The sequence below is a fragment of the Octopus sinensis genome, linkage group LG14, assembly GCF_006345805.1.
Source record: "Octopus sinensis linkage group LG14, ASM634580v1, whole genome shotgun sequence".
Classification (NCBI taxonomy): Eukaryota; Metazoa; Mollusca; class Cephalopoda; order Octopoda; family Octopodidae; genus Octopus; species Octopus sinensis.
This window is the reverse complement of record NC_043010.1, coordinates 29,748,053-29,765,022: the sequence shown is the minus strand read 5'-3', so window position 1 is coordinate 29,765,022 and position 16,970 is coordinate 29,748,053. Positions and strand designations below refer to the sequence as shown.

The 16,970-nt window shown below is 34.9% G+C and overlaps 1 protein-coding gene and 1 long non-coding RNA gene across 2 annotated transcripts; both read left to right on the top strand.

Annotated features, from left to right (window-relative positions):
• The first annotated feature begins 8,815 nt into the window (after positions 1 to 8,815).
• LOC118765938 lies at positions 8,816 to 13,213 on the top strand. Its single transcript, XR_005001845.1, has 2 exons — positions 8,816 to 9,206; positions 12,684 to 13,213. It is a non-coding gene; the product is annotated as an uncharacterized LOC118765938 (long non-coding RNA).
• A 596-nt stretch (positions 13,214 to 13,809) lies between these two features.
• On the top strand, positions 13,810 to 16,099 carry LOC115218770 (zinc finger protein OZF-like). Its single transcript, XM_029788699.2, has one exon. It carries the CDS (start codon positions 14,180 to 14,182, stop codon positions 15,533 to 15,535), a length of 1,356 nt encoding a protein of 451 aa, XP_029644559.1. The 5' UTR covers positions 13,810 to 14,179; the 3' UTR covers positions 15,536 to 16,099.
• The last annotated feature ends 871 nt before the right edge of the window (positions 16,100 to 16,970 follow it).

Below are 16,970 nucleotides of genomic sequence, written 5' to 3'. Positions count from 1 at the left end.
TGCAATAACAACTCCATCATATAATTCATCAAAATTTATTAATTACTTTTCAATCCTTTGGGCAATCTTAGCTGCAGACTGCCCAACACTGGGACAAAATATGTCTCCAGAATTTAACAACACAGTCTTCTGCCAATTGAAACATTTTCTTTCCATGTATGAGAAACATCTTTCATGAAACCTTTTAATTATCTGCTTCACTTTTTCAATGCTTTCACCATTCTCTTCAAGTTTTCTCTGCAAGGCCATTGCATTTTGAGACACATGTTCACAGTTTTTTCTTTCTTCTATATTGGAATCAGATTTTACATTTCTATAGTGATATCTCTTGCATTGGAATTGTCCTTCTCCATGACCAGAATTGATTTATTTAAAAGGCTACACTGTCCATGTACAGACCATGAATATATTTCTCCAAAATTATTTTCAAAGAATTGTTTTATCAGTTCCAGAGAGTGTTCTTGGCAACATAAGTAAGATTTCAAGCCAGTATAAATGCTAAAAATTCTTTCAACTGCTGGTAGCATTAACAAAAACTTAGTATTACCATGTTGCACATAAGGTGGAGCAAAAAATGCAACTTTTGAAATTGGTAACCAAGAATCGATATTTTGTGAATTAGAGTTAAAAGAATGGTGTATAAAGAACTTTGTAGTTAAATATTTTTTCAGGCTCTGCAATGCAATTGAAAATTTTAAAAATTGCTATTTTTGGTCGAATTTTGGATTTCATGGATTATAAGTCATAATAAATACATATTTCTACATAGCAAAATGCAAAACAGTAAATATGGTATCCGTAAGAGGTTGCATACCAAGTTTCAATACAATTCACAAATATCTTGAGGTTCCACATTGACTATAAAGAGAACGGGAGTGTGAACTTCTCTCCAGTGCTGCTGCAATGGTCGTTACATGTGGACGTATGTCATACGTGTGTGAAGTTTTCTGTTTTGTACCTTGACTTTAAGACATTGTATTAAAATTAATGATTGTGCTAAATTTAGTGTTGTTTACATTTAGTGATGACTAATAAACAAATACCACGTCATAGCACCCACTACACTCTTGGAGTGGTTGGCGTTAGGAAGGGCATCCAGCTGTAGAAACTCTACCAGATCAAGATTGGAGCCTGGTGCAGCCATCTGGTTCGCCAGCCCTCAGTCAAAATTGTCCAACCCATGGAAAGCAGATGTTAAACGATGATGATGATGATGATGATGTCCAAGCTGAAATATATAATGATATATTAGAGATATAAAAATATATGAATACTAAAAATATACATGGACATATATACTCTTTTACTTGTTTCAGTCAGCTAACTGTGGCCATGCTGGAGCACCACACTTAGTCGAGCAAATCGACCCCAGGACTTATTCTTTGTAAGCCTAGTACTTATTCTATCGGTCTCTTTTGCCAAACAGCTAAGTTACAGGGACGTAAACACACCAGCATCGGTTGTCAAGCAATATTGGGGGGACAAACACAGATACACAAACATATACATACATATATACAACAGGCTTCATTTCAGTTTCCGTCTACCAAATCCACTCACAAGGCTTTGGTTGGCCCGAGGCTATAGTAGAAGACACTTTCCCAAGGTACCATGCAGTGGGAATGAACCCAGAACCATGTGGTTGGTAAGCAAGCTACTTACCACACAGCCACTCCTGTGCCTATACTTGTAAACATAATAATAATAGAATATAGATAAAAATAATAATGGGATATAGAAAAAGACATTTTTAAAAATTCAAAATATAATACACAGAAAGTAATAGGCATTAAAAAGAGTTTTGGGTAACATGTTAGAAGAAAATAAGGTGTTCCACAGGCTTAATTCGGATAAAAGTTTGGAGACCAACTTCCATGAGTAGTTGGATGTCTTGAAACTCCATTTATACATATGCTTTTAAACACTGCATATCCATTAGATGTGCATAATAATAATAATAATAATAATAATAATAACAATAACAACAATATTTTTCTATTTTACCTTTTGTTCTTTAATTTTTCCACCTGAGATTGTGTATTCCAGAATTCCAAAGCTTGCATGAGGAAGACTTGATTTCTGATTGCCAAAATATTTGATTTGCACTCTACATTGAGATTTTTGATTTTGCTACTCAATATTTGATATCTGAGTCTATACAATATCATGTCAGCAACCTGGTATTATTAACATAAGCCTCAGGTTAACCAATGCCTTGTGATTGAAATTCACAGATTGAAACTGTATGGAAGCCGGTCATGTACACACGCATGCATGCACGAGCACACACATTATGTTACAGTGTTTGCTATTTGAAGTGTTTAAGCTTATTTCATTTGCATTTAAAATAACATCTTCATTTTTCATAAATTGAAGCATAAACCTCTGCAAATTAATGCTTCATAACCCAGCTTCTGACATGTTTATGCATTTCCCATTAATATTTTTATAGTTGGTGCCTTTAAATGGTTTGTGAACATATTAGAAATCATACCTTTTTACCTTAAGAAATCTTGGAATCATGTAATCTTAGACTATAATCTAAAAGGACAGGGTGGTCAAGGCCAGAATGACAATGATGAGAAAAGTAATTCCAGCCACATGAAATATGATACTTGATGCTGTAATCCTTTCTGGTTTTTAAACTGAGAAATACCATATCTCATAATTTGAATTCTGTTTATAAATTGTTGGTGGTTAATTTTTATGGAACTCTTAAGAAATTCAAAGCAATTTTTGAAACAAAAATGTGAAAATGAATGATAAAGAAAGAAGTATATTTATTGAAAAATGGCAGATGGCTGTAATTCTGTCCTCAGAACTATTCCTAATGATGTGTAAAGAAATAATAATTTCTGTCACTGATGATTATGATCTGTAGTTTGCGTGGCACCCTGGGTAAGTGTCTTATACTATAGCTTTGGGCTGACCAAAGCTTTCTGAGTGGATTTGGTAGACGGAAACTGAAAGAAGCTTGGATATATATATGAATATGTGTGTGTGTTTGTCCCCCCCATCACTGCTTGACAACTGGTGTTGGTGTGTTTACATCCCCATAACTTTGCAGTTCAGCAAAACAGACTGATATAATAAGTACTGGGCTTAAAAAATAAGTCCTGGAGTCAATTTGTTTGGCTAAAACCCCTCAAGGTGGTGCTCCAGCATGGCTGCAGTCACATGACTGAAACAAGTAAAAGAATATATATATATATATATATAACTGGCACTTTGTTGGTTACAATGACGAGGGTTCCAGTTGATTCGATCAACAGAACAGTCAGCTCATGAAGTTAATGTGCAAGTGGTTGAGTATTCCACAGACACATACCCTTGATACAGTTCTCAGGGAGATTCAATGTGATACAGAATGTGATAAAGCTAACCATTTGAAATACAGGTACTACTCATTTTCATCATCTGAGTGGACTGGAGTAACATCAAATAAAGCATCTTGTTAAAGGGGACATTGTGCTACTAGGAATCAAACTCGTGACCTTACAATCACGAGCCAAATGCCTCTAACCGCTAAACCATGTGCCAATGTATATCTCACCTGTTCAATTCTCCGTACCACTTCTCTTACATTCACCTTACTGTAATTTGAGGGCATGCAGCACTGATACATCTTCACCATCTTCTCTCTTTTCTAACTGGAGTAACCATGTATCTCCCCAATAGCAAGACACCTGTTCCTATCCGTCTATCACACTTTAACCTCTCGTCACCTGATATAAAGCTGAACCCCCAACACAATACTCCTCACCCACGTCAGTTGATGAGTCTTGTCTTGCAAGTTATTTGGTGGCTTCACTAATACCATTACTACATAAAAAAAGCACCCAGTAAACTCAGTAAAGTGACTGGCATCAGGAAGGGCATCCAGCAGTAGAAACTATACCAAAGCAGACACAGGAACTTGGAACAGTCCTCTGACTAACCAACTTATGTCAAACAGTCCAGCTCATGACTGCATGGAAAACAGATGTTAAATGGTGATGATGATGACAATATATCAAAGGCTTTGGATCTTTTCGGTTTGAACGACAGTTTTTTCTAGCGGTGTCATATGAAATTGTCACCCATAATTATGACCCTAGTCTCGATCTATTGCATTTCAATCTGTTTTAGGGTTAGGGTTAGGGGTGGGGAGAAGGATATCTTTTTTTATTCACAAATGTAAATAAACCCAATCAGTTTCTTAAACAAGGGACATATTCATACAGCACAGAATGTTTTCACCTCAATCGATGTCATTGATTGGTTGAAATTGCAGAAATTGAAGAAAAAAAAACAACAAATATCTTACAAACTATAGAATTTTCTCAATAAAGCCAAGAGAAAAAGATCTTTTATAAACACATTCTACCAGTATAAGAAGTTTAAAAGTGTTTAGTTATGAGGAAATTATTTTAAAAAACTGTCATTCAAACCGAAAAGATCCAAGGCTTTTATAAACAAGATGTAGTCTCTTTTCATTTAGCAGAGAAATGAATGTGAATTGGAATGGTTATATGGCATGACTGAGTTTTTAGTATAGCCTCAGACATCCTCTCTAGTGTTAAGTGATTAATAAAATATAACCAGTCTGCATTGTAAGAAACACAACTAAGCTGGCCAATTGCTTCTGTTGCTGTTTGTAGCTGGATCTTAGTGAGTTGCATGTGACTTATGCCACCATTGAAAAGCAGACACAAAATGATGATGATGATAATAATGTTGTTGATGATGATGATGATGATGAAGATGATGATGATGGCGGCAGTAGTGGTGATGATGGCGTGTGTGTATGTGTGAGAGAGAAAGAGAGAGCATGCACATGTGCATGTAACCTTCATATTATCAAGTAGTGTAGAGATCTCTGCAATATGTAAGTTTTAAAACCTCACCAATAAGAAACATTATATCATGCATCTAAATAATGCAGTCACTCCCAGGTAAGCTACCTTTGATCTTTGATCATTGAATATCAAGTGACTACGTGTATCAATGCATAGGAAAAGTAAATATTTAGCACCTATTCTTTCACTCACTTTCTTTCTCTCCCCACCTGTCTCTCTCTCTCTTTGTCTACAATGTATCCTTCCTCTTCCTTTCTCTTTCACTTTCTGCCAACAGTGTAGCTTCCCTCTCACCTATAAACTGTTTCAAGTCAGTCAGAACACCCATGAAATAAGCAAAACCTAGATAATCAACATGACAGCTTAAAGCTATATCATGTAGTAGAATCATCAATGTCTCACAACTGATGTCTGGGAGCTGTTCTGTTATTTTAAGCTTAATCCAGTGTACATCAATTACAGCTGCCAATCACAAGTAACTGTCTTTTACTCTTGTATTCTTTTACTTATTTCAGTCATTGGATTGCAGCCAAGCTATGTCAGTGTCTTTAAATTAACCCAGTACTTTATTTTTTTTTTAAATTCTGATACCTATTCTATGAAACAAAGTTGTTTTATTCCACACAAGGGATCTTTTCGGTTTGAACAGCAGTTTTTTCTAGCGGTGTCATATGAAATTGTTACCCATAATTATGACCCTAGTATCGATCTATTGCATTTCAATCAGTTTATGGTTAGGGGGAAGGGTATCTTTTTTTCTTCACAAATGTAAATAAACCCAATCTGTTTCTTAAACGAGGGACATATTCATACGGCACAGAACGTTTTCACCTCAATAAACGTCATTGATTGGTTGAAATTGCAGAAACTGAAGAAAAAGCAACAACAAATATCTTACAAACTATAGAATTTTCTCAATAAAGCCAAGAGAAAAAGATGTTTTATAAACACATTCTACCAGTATACGAAGTTTAAAAGTGTTTAGTTACGTGGAAATTATTTTAAAAAACTGCCGTTCAAACCGAAAAGTCCCAGGTAACTCTTTTCCAATATTCAGATAGCTTCCATTCCTCCATGTAAGTTAAATTTTCCTCATCGTTAAATTTAACCCAAACACCGAATAAACGTAGATAAAAAGGGGGCGTTGAGAGAGAAGAAGAGAAGCATTAAAATGTCTATGAGATAAGTCGGAATCGAATCAGCAATATCAAATAGGCGGTCAAATTCCGCCGAGGTCGACTTTGCCTTTCATCCTTTCAGGGTCGATAAAATAAGTATCAGTGCGTACTGGGGTCGATCTAATCGACTGGTTCCCTCCCCCCAAATTTCAATACTTGTACCTAGAGAAGAAAAGAATATCAAATAGGCGGTGCCAAAACGTCTTATACTCATTTCAGATAAAATCTCTTGCCAGACAAAAGTATAATAGCAATAATTGTGTTCATACAATATAAGTATATTTAGTTATATTTCTTCATGTAGTAAATTGTAAATAGCCGATTTTTTAAACATTGTCATCGTTTTGTAATTCACTCGTCATTCATGTTACTCTAAAACTTTTATAAAGAAAGGAAAGAGTGAGTAGTATTTACTGCATTTTTGACTTTGAGGAAAAAAATTTTTTTTACATATGTTCACTACCTTACAAAAACTACATTAGCTAAGAAAATTACCTTCTTTAAAATACATTAAAAACATTATAGCATATTCACAACACGTTCTCATAAAATTATCTCCGTTCTGTTTGAGCATACAAAAGACAAATTTAGATGGGGCAAAATAAGTAAGACAAAATAAGATAAATTTGCCTCTTCGTTTCTCCAGAATTACATTTGAAAAACACTCGTACAAATCAATATCCATCCTTGAAGATCATAAAGATCAGAAAAGCAACAAAAATTTATAATATTTGGGTCACATGAAAGAGGGTTATGAAAAATGGCACATCATAAGAAACTAACGAAACTTGATTAAATCTAAAAACCCAACATAAAATATTCTCTCTTACTTCTACACGATCTACTAGTGTGGTTCTTTTCCTGGTATATTTACCCACCATGCAGTTAAGGATAAGAAATTACTGAAATTAGTCAATACTTATTTTGCCCCCATTTTTTGACATCATTCTTTGAGAAATTGAAAATTATCGAATTAGACATTAGTGTGTGGGGAAAATTGACCAGGAATCCAACAGAGAAAAGAATTTTGATTGTTAAACACCAAAAATTATCCAGATATCTTGTTAGTAACTTCAATTACAATTAGGCCAAAGCCGAAGAAAGATTTCTTGAAAAAAAAAGTATCTGTTACCTATGTTTCAAACTCAACTTCAACAACCACTATGCTGGCCAATTTTTACTCTTAGAGATGATGCAACAGTACAAAACGACGATGCAATACTTGTAAAATAACGGTTTCAAACAGATACGGAGAAAACAGAAAAATCAGAAATTATTAATCCCCTTCTCCTATGGCTTCAGTGCAAACACTGGCGCAGGCTAAACAAAATAACTTTGAAGTGAGAAAATTTACCGAAATTTCTTGGAGTGCATAATAAATGTCAAATTTTTGTCAAATAATTATAGTGATGTATCCATTTTAAAGGCATAGAAAAGTATATCAGGGCCATGTACTTCCTATAGATACCTTTCAAAAACATTATAGCTTGATTGTGGTAAAAACCAAGAAGTATAAAACAGTCGGTAGCATGCAGACTATTATTTTACGCTGTGCTAGAATGTTGGTCTAACTCAGCTTATTGCTATACAAAATTATGAAGAGCAAAGAGAAATATAATAAAACATTGAGTTACGCTTGAAGTTCCTCTTCTGTGTACGCGTGTGTAAACTAATGCTGCCTGATTATTCTTCAGAAACTTCTCTGAAATTACCTCTTTGAACAGAGACAAAAGAAATTTTAGTCAATGAAAAGGCACCTATGTGGGTAGCTTAGCTTGCTAGAAATAGTAATCTCTCCTTCAAAATAAATCATTGGTTAATATAATTTGAGGCACACTATGCTCGCAAGGGGGTTGGATGGTCATCGCTGGAATACTTTGATTAGAGCTGACATAGGTTTAAACAATATGAACAAGAAAAGGAACTAAGCAATTGAATATGCAATTTCCATTCAGTGGTTCTTATTTTATAAATAAATAAACAGGATTATGAGCAAGTACCTTGACCACAGACACAAGGAAACTTTAAGAAAAGACACGAGATGAAGGGAGCAATTACATCATTCATGGGCAAAATGTAGCCTGCGGGACTTTCTGAATGTCACGCCAAATGAAAATTACTTCAGAATTATTTTTAGATGGGCGGTTCACCTGATGATGAACCTCGTATCATGTGGTCCACTTCCCGAAAAAGTTTGCCCATGCATGGATTACAGACTTAGAGACAAGAAAAACGAACTACAGAACGAACCGAGAAATGATAAGAGTAAAATCTTATACAAGAAATAAATTTGTTTTGATGCCCTTTCTTCAAAACCGCCAACTGATCATAGCCTTCATCATTACTATCTCCATTTCCGACGTTATGATTTCATTTTGTCATAAGGCTTGGATGTTTTTAAGGTGAAGGTTAATGGAATCCTTATAATAAGCAATAACTTAAAAGCACTAACTACTTATTGGATGACACTGAAAGATTCGGTAAGGCATCTGATAAAATTCCTGAACATTTAGTTACAACCCGTTATTCTAAGACCAAATTGTGCCGCCTTTTATTCTTCTGAGATGGATAAAATAAAGTATCCGTCAAAAACTGTATTATACGCCCTAGATTTCAATGGAACTATAATACAAAAGAGACGACAGTGGTGGGGGAGACTATAGTGAGGGCACTAACGACATTGCAGCCGTAACAGTCCTGTCTTTTTTAAGAGGTTACTTGGAAGAATCGTCACTGGTTTTCACAGTTAGATACGAGTTAAGGGTACATTCCGTTTTATATTTTGCTAAACCTAAAGTTATCGATACTAAACAATATTTGTTTCTTTTTAAAAGATGGTAGAGCTGTGTATTGATAGACATTTGGCCACTCTTTTCGTAGTCGAGAGGTTCCATTATTGTATCGGTAGATTCAAAGATGTGGTAATTCAGAAATAATAGCTATTTAAAAACGCGTACAACATATCTCCTGATTTTTCTGGTAGCAGTAATATCCAGAAGCCGTGAATATTCTTGTCACAATGGTTACTGCCAGAAAATGATAAAGGTAAAAAAAAAAAAAAAAGATGCTGAGCGCGAAACAGATTTGGACGTGAATAACACTTGTAAGACATTCTATTTAGAAGAGATTTCACTACGAATACACCGTCTGATACCTTGAACGCCTTTGATGGAGCCGTTTTATACTCAAGGTGCTGTATTTTTTCGAGTTTATTTTAATATTTCCCCGTACTCATTCCATATTCACTGTGTCCCATAATCGACTCACATAATCTCTAAGATTCACTGTCCCAGTAGTTGTCAAATGGCATCTTAGGTTTTACTGAATTTTCCTATACACACTGTCTCCATCCCTCTACTGTCACCTTTCACTGAGCAAAATGAATCTTGGAAATAACAACAATAATCATAGTTATAGTTTATTTTGAAGATTATAATTATAAAAAAGATTATAATAATGATAATAACATTAATAATTTGGAGCAGGAAATGAATGTAGTATTCGTGTAATTTCGCTAACTCACAGTAACTGAAATGGAATGACTTCACCTGGAATCGAAACGACGTCGCAGATTCGGTGTGGTAGACACGACAGTATGTTACGACTCTTGTACTTTCCCCAGCTGCATGAATTATTTAGGATTTCTTTATTTGCCACAGCAGTTATAACACAGCAATAAAATAATAATTGTAAACATTTCATTTGACAATATTGATTTGTGTTAATATGGGAAGGATATAGTGATAAAATCAACTAAATATAGGATATTATTTCTTCTCCAACGAGTTGAGGAGGGGAAAGGAAAGTTTTAACCTTAGTGAGAGTTGAACTCAAAATATTGGATATCTGTTGCACTCGATCTCCCAGGTTCCACTTTCAGACTTTTTTAGCGCTTTGATGATAATATGCTGGGGGAGGATAATTATGATTGCAAAAATAAATAACATTTAAAAGTTTTTCTATTTCGTAAACTTCTATATCATTTGCATGGGAATCTGATTCTCTATTCTCTACTTAGTAATATTCTTTTTAAACGTCAAACATATTTAGAAATCTCTCAAAGTGTGACTGAAACCCACGCTACGTCACTGTGCCAAATGTATTTATAATGCAATATAAAAAGATTTGCTCATTCCATTCCCCTTGTTTATAATTGTAAAACCTCTAAGGATATTTGTGGATTTTTAGGCATGTGTTTGATAAAACAATCTCCGGATTATTGTGTGTTTGATAGACTGGATCCGTGGGTGAGCTTAATAAAATAAACTCCAGGGTTAACATCCGAATGAAATTATAACCTACTATATATGTGTGTTTGTGTGTAAAAGAAAGGAAAATAAAGAAATCGACAGACAGACATCAATTTATTAATAGAATTCCAATTCCCTTTATGAGGTATATATATATATCCTCACAATAATATATGTATGCATACACACACACACACACACACATATATAGGCATATTTACACAAGCGTGTCCTCCCTTCGACTTTGTTTCATTATAACTTTCAGAAAAATAGATATTTTTTAATGAAATTTTCTACAAACGTCCTTCAGGGTGTGTAGATTACGATTATATGAAAAAGAAATTGGTTGACTCGCACACATACATACTGACATATATCTACAAAATAAAACTTGACATTTCGAAAAAAATTGTTATCTGGTATGTGTGTGCATGTTCATAATTTTTATTTCTTTTCCATATCAATTATATAATTGTAACCTACACACTCTGAAAAATATTTGTAGAAAATTTCACTAAAAAAATACACATTTTTCTGAAAGTTATGAGGAAACAAAGCTGACTCATGTGAATTTTCTGAAACACTTCTCCCCACACCCCATCCGAAAAAATTTTTTCCTAACAAATTCCAATATAATTAGAATCTACACCATCTGTCAGTAGTGTGGCTATTTTATCTGAAAAGTATAGTATTAAATATCCATCACAGCTGATCTTACCAATTAGTTTCATGAAAAGAATACAATGGAGTGTTAGGTAACAATCTGCTAATATAACTTTATGCTCATCAGAGTTAGCCAATATGGAAGGGAATATGGTGACTGCTCTCTATTGTCAACATTACCTTCTATATCGGCTAACTCTGATGAATGTAAAGTTATATAATCGGATTGTTTCCTAATACTCCTTTGTATTCTTTACACGAAACCAATTGATAAGATCAGCCATGATGGATATCTAATACTATACTTTTCAGATTATATATATATGTATAAGAAACAAGTTAAAATAATGGTCGTTTATAGCAAAATTGGCTTACAGCTGTTTCCAGTAGTTATTATAGATAGGTTTACTCAATTGGTCCATTTGTTATTCCAGCAATGGCTCTGACGAAGGTAGCATTAATTTTCTTAGGTCTTTCAGTTTACCTCAGTTGATCAATAGACCAATTGAGTAAACCTATCTATAATGAATCCTGGGAACAGCTGCAAGCTAAATTTGCTATAATAAAGGAATTATATGTAATGGCCATTATTTTAACTTATCTCTTATATATCACTCTGTAAAAACCAGTTTATCTGAAGCCCACCCATGGACTTACAATATGGAATTGTGATGAACCATAACTTTGGACCTTACCAAAAGATTATTTTGGAAATTATCTCATAGCTCATAGCATAAAAGTAGTGTCAAAGAAGATAATTGGTTTATCATTACAGCTTATTTAATTTGGGTAATCCATGAGACAAATCAATCTAGGCATGCTCCTGTGCATCTTAAATTCCATGAGTCTAACTAATGACTATCTCATGATATTCATGTTTCAGTAATTATCTTTATGGAATAATTAAATAATTATTGTTTGAGTATAGTATATACAAAGAGTTTATACATACAAATATATTTTAATGCACACATGAACACACATACTCACGCATGCACTGGGATAGCAGTGTGGTTAAGAAGTTTGTTTCACAACCACATGGTTCTGGATTCAATCTCATTTGATAATGCTTTGGGCATGTGTCTTCTTCAGCCTCTGGCTGATCAATGTTTTGTGAATGAGAAACTGCAGAAGCTAACCATATGAATGTGCACCTTGATGACTGATGTTTGTTTATTTTCCTCTGACTTAATCATTATCATCATTTAACATGCATTATCCATGCTGGCATAGATTGGATGGTTTGACTGGAGCTGGTAAGGCCAGGGGTGACACCAGGTTCCATTGTCTGTTCTGGCATGGTTTCTATGGCTGGTTGCCCTTCCTAATACCAACTACTCCACAGAATGTACTTGGTGCTTTTTATGTGGCACCAGTATCAGTCCTGCTGTGGCGGCTGGATCTTCTTGAGTACAGCAAGGCACCAGATATCTCAGTTCTTTGTCAGGTTTGGTATAAGTACCTGACTTAAAGTAATTACTGGGTTTGATTTGGTCAGCTAAAGTCTTCAAAGCAGTGCCCTGGTATGGCTGCTATCCAATGACTGAAACAAGTGGGATAAAAAAGCCAAAAAAGATGTGTGTGTGTGTTTGACTGTGTAAATTAGGAGAGTATGAAGCTCACAAGTTACACCTTAAATTCTTCTAATCGAGGTATGCAGCAGCATAAAATATCACAAAAATATATTTTTGAATTTGTGATAGTGATGTCAGCTCTCTAACTGATGCTTTTTTTTTTAAATTTCTTCTCTATAGGAGTTCCACATCTCCAAATGGCTCCATCTATGCTCCTGTCTGTGGTTCACCATGGTACCAGTCACCTTCAACTGAATATTTCCATCTCTGCAATTTTCAGAACACCTTGAAGTTGATTTAGAACCTGAGAATTTGAAACATTTTCTGGCCCTTTTCTTCATTTTTTTTTTGTTTTTGGTTTTCCACAATGGATCCTCTAAGGTGGCATGTTTTGACCCCCACCAGCTTTGTCAACTTCTCTCTAACTTGTCATTTCAGTTTATTCATTTTGTTTAATCTTTTGTAATTGTTACATCACATTCTGAGGGAGCTACATTTTCAGTTATTCATATTATTCCACAGTATCATAAAGTTATTAGAAACGTTATGAAGCATTAATTAACTAATAACATCGATGATAACAATGAAAATAATCATTACAACACATACAAAAGTGGCAAAATACACCGGGATAGGCAGTTTTAAAAGTAGGGTTTTTTAAAATACTTGTTAATTGCAATAATTAGAATGATAAACTAATTTAGTAATTATTTTCTTTTTATTATTATTATTATTTTGTGGTTTGCTTCTTTCCCTATATTCTAGTCACCAATACAACTGTCATTTCCTTGTGTCCTTTCTAAAAATATAAACTGCACAAATACTGTAACATAAACAACAATCACACCACAAAATATCGTTAGAGGTACAACTCCATTTCCACTTGGTAACTTTGAAAGTTTTCATTACATTTTCAACATCAAACATGAGGTTGCCATCTTTCCCATCCTTACTTTTTTTTATGTAATCTGTATTTACATACACATCTGTAAACATGACAAATTTACCTGTTTCTTTGTAAATTGAAAAAAATAATGGACAACCTTAATCAATTTTTGGCCCTTATTGGGGTCTCCTCAGAGGTGTCTACATCATTTGACCAATCACAGGGAAACAAGTAGCGAATTTGTTTATATACACATCAAATCTGGTAGCTTCAAGAGTACTGCAGCTACTAATTTGCGTACTATTTTTAAGATTCTTTTTAATATCTCTCTCTGTCTGTCTATCTATATATGTATCTATTTTCTCTCTCTCTCCCTCTCTCTCTATATATATACACACACACACACATATACATATATATAGTTATATTTATATATTTTTTTAATTGTTGTTACTCTTGTTGCTGTTGATGTGATATGAACACAATGCTTATCTGTTTTCATGACATAAGTTCATATTTGTAAGTCAAAGAGTTTATTTTAGATTCGCTGTTACCAAAGAGGAAAAAAAACCATTGGACGCAAGTACTTAATTCAAAATAAATGGAAACAAGAAAGATAAGATTTTGACGGTGAAGATGATTATAACAGCGATGAGGATTATGTTGATGTTTTAACCAAGTCAATCTGCTGTCCAGCGTAGTGGTATTTGGTATCATGTAGTATCTAATTGTGACTGACTAAATCTTAATAATGACATTTTAAACCATTTTGCTTTATTTTAATTCAGACATGAATTCAATGGCTAATACCGATGTTGAGTCCTCTTCTAAAACTATTGAGAACAAGGCCACTTCCAGCTTCACAGTAACTTCTGGTTCTTCTGTTGAGAAGAGCACACCCTATGATGTGTGGGGAAGTGGTCCTTTTGTCACACCATCAAACCCTATTCCTCTCACAACTAATGTTTCAACCTCTGCTACCCTGTCTAATGTTGATGGAAAAGCCGTCACAAACATTTCCAACAGTCATGCAGGCCTTCACATCCATCAGTCTCATCAACCTCACCTACACCATCACCACCATCATCATCACCAGCAGCACAATCACAATCACCATCATTGCCATTCTCATGTAAATACCACCAACACCACCACCACCTCCATCACCACACCAACTGCAACAACAATAACACAAGCAGCTATTACACCAGAGAAACTTTATAGCTGTGACATATGCAACAAGACTTTAACTCGACGTGACCACTTGAAAGTGCACAAACGCATCCACACTGGAGAACGTCCTTTTAAATGCCCCACATGTGGTTTTGCATTTGCCAGAAATGACCATCTTGTGCGCCATATACGTATTCACAGCAACCAGAAACTATTTACCTGCGATATCTGCAATAAAGCACTATCTCGTAGAGACCACCTTAAAGTGCATCAGAGAATCCACTCTGGTGAGCGACCGTATCGATGTCTAACCTGTGGCTATGCGTTTGCACGCAACGACCACCTGATACGCCACATGACCAGCCATCAACCAGATAAGATGTTCAGTTGCGACATCTGTAGCAAAGCGCTTTCAAGGAAGGACCACCTAAAGATTCATAAGAGAATTCATACTGGTGAGAGACCATTCAAATGTAAGATCTGTGGCTATGCATTTGCACGCAATGATCACCTTATCAGACATAATCGACCAAACAAGGGGGAACGAAAGCTGAGCTGCGTTCCGCAGAAGGACGGTGAAAGCAGTGATGATAACCAGACATTTCAAAAGGAACAGCATGATCATCATCATCAGCATCACCACCACCACCATCATCATCATCATGAACAACATGATGAACAAGTAAAAGTCCTTCACACACTCAACATTGCTGGTACATCACAGCCTCTTAATGCAACTGCAGTCTCTGGAAGTGGTCAGATATTTCAGAATGCTGCTACACCAATGTATCCAATTGCTCAGATTTTCCCTTCTATTCAAGTGCCAGGTAACACCACACATATTTATCATGCTCTGCAAATGTTCCCTGCAGCAGGGCTTGGCATGTCAAACCAGTCAAATATGAACCCAAAGATTACTGACTCCAGCACCCAAGGACAAACAACCTCCTCTCATACTCAGCCCAGTGACTGAATTGTTGTGTATCAAGGAAAAGAGAAAGGGAGCAATAGAGAGCTAGAGAGAAAGAAAGAGAGAGAGAGTGATTGATATCTGATGCTTTACAAACTGCTTGCCGTCCATTACTATAAATGAGTTGCATTTCTTCACCTTTTCACTCTCTCTCTCTTTCTCTCTCTTTTTTGCTCTTACAAACTTTCTTATTGCTATTCTCTATCTCTTTCTTTTGTTCATGTATATTTTCTTTTCTCTCTCTTTCTTAATCTGACACATTCTCTCATTTTTCATTTCAAACAAACACACACATACACAATTTCTCTCACTCTTTCTAGCTGGCATTTTTGTGTTTTCATACATCTATAGATATTTTCTCTCATCTCTACCTCCCTCTTTCTTCTTTTATTATTCTCTCAATTCTTGCAACATGATATTTTCCTCTAGTAAATCTCCCCTTCTCTCGCTGTCTCTCTCTCTCTCTCTCTCCCTTGCTCCACCCTCTATTTCTATATATATAAATATGTATATATATACACACACACACACACATATATATATATATATGTGTGTGTGTGTGTGTGTGTATATATATATGCATACATACATACATATATATATATACACACATACATATACACACACATGCACACACACACACACATATATACACATATATACAAATTACACATACATGCCAGTTTGCCTGTTTCTTTCTTTCTCTCTCTCTCTTTCTTTCTCATATTTCTTTACTCACATCTTCCATTTTTTCCCATTTACAATCTTCATTTCTCCTACTTTCTCTTCCTCTCTTCTCGACAGACTGTTTGTTCTCCTGTTCATTCTATACAGACAGTCTTGACACACCTGTGCTGAACTACATGATACTAAGGTTAATAAATTAAAGCATAGTAGTTTATATTCTGTTTACCCCAGTCCCCTTAGGTGTAGCATCACACTCAGTTATACACAAACTATTAGACAAAGGATATAACAGTCCCCCTCTATCACTAATATCTGCTATTTTCCATGAAAATCACAAGTAAACTGCCTTTCTGATGAGTTTTTTTCTTACCTTTAAAGGTGTAGATTCAGTCAAAGGCTTTTGTACAATGTTTGGAAAGTACACTCACACAATTATGCATACACTTAAACATATATATACTTCATATACATATGTATACTTGAATTAAAGTATGTATGTATATGTATTTATATGTATGTGTGTGTACGTACATAAAAATGCTCAATGTAATTATTATTTTAGCTATAACATACATACATACATATATATATATATATATATATATATATATATATATATATGAGGCCTTTGTCTGTTAGTAAAGGTCAGAGATGAAGGTCCTAGTTGTTTGCCTTACTGGAACAGCGCTGTGATCAGAAAGTTCAAACACATGAGTGGCAGTCTTTGCCATACAAACCACCGTACTGTTTG

Bases quoted from the DNA above. Each gene is read 5' to 3' on its own strand.
- LOC115218770 (XM_029788699.2), top strand. From the start codon at position 14,180: ATGAATTCAATGGCTAATACCGATGTTGAGTCCTCTTCTAAAACTATT.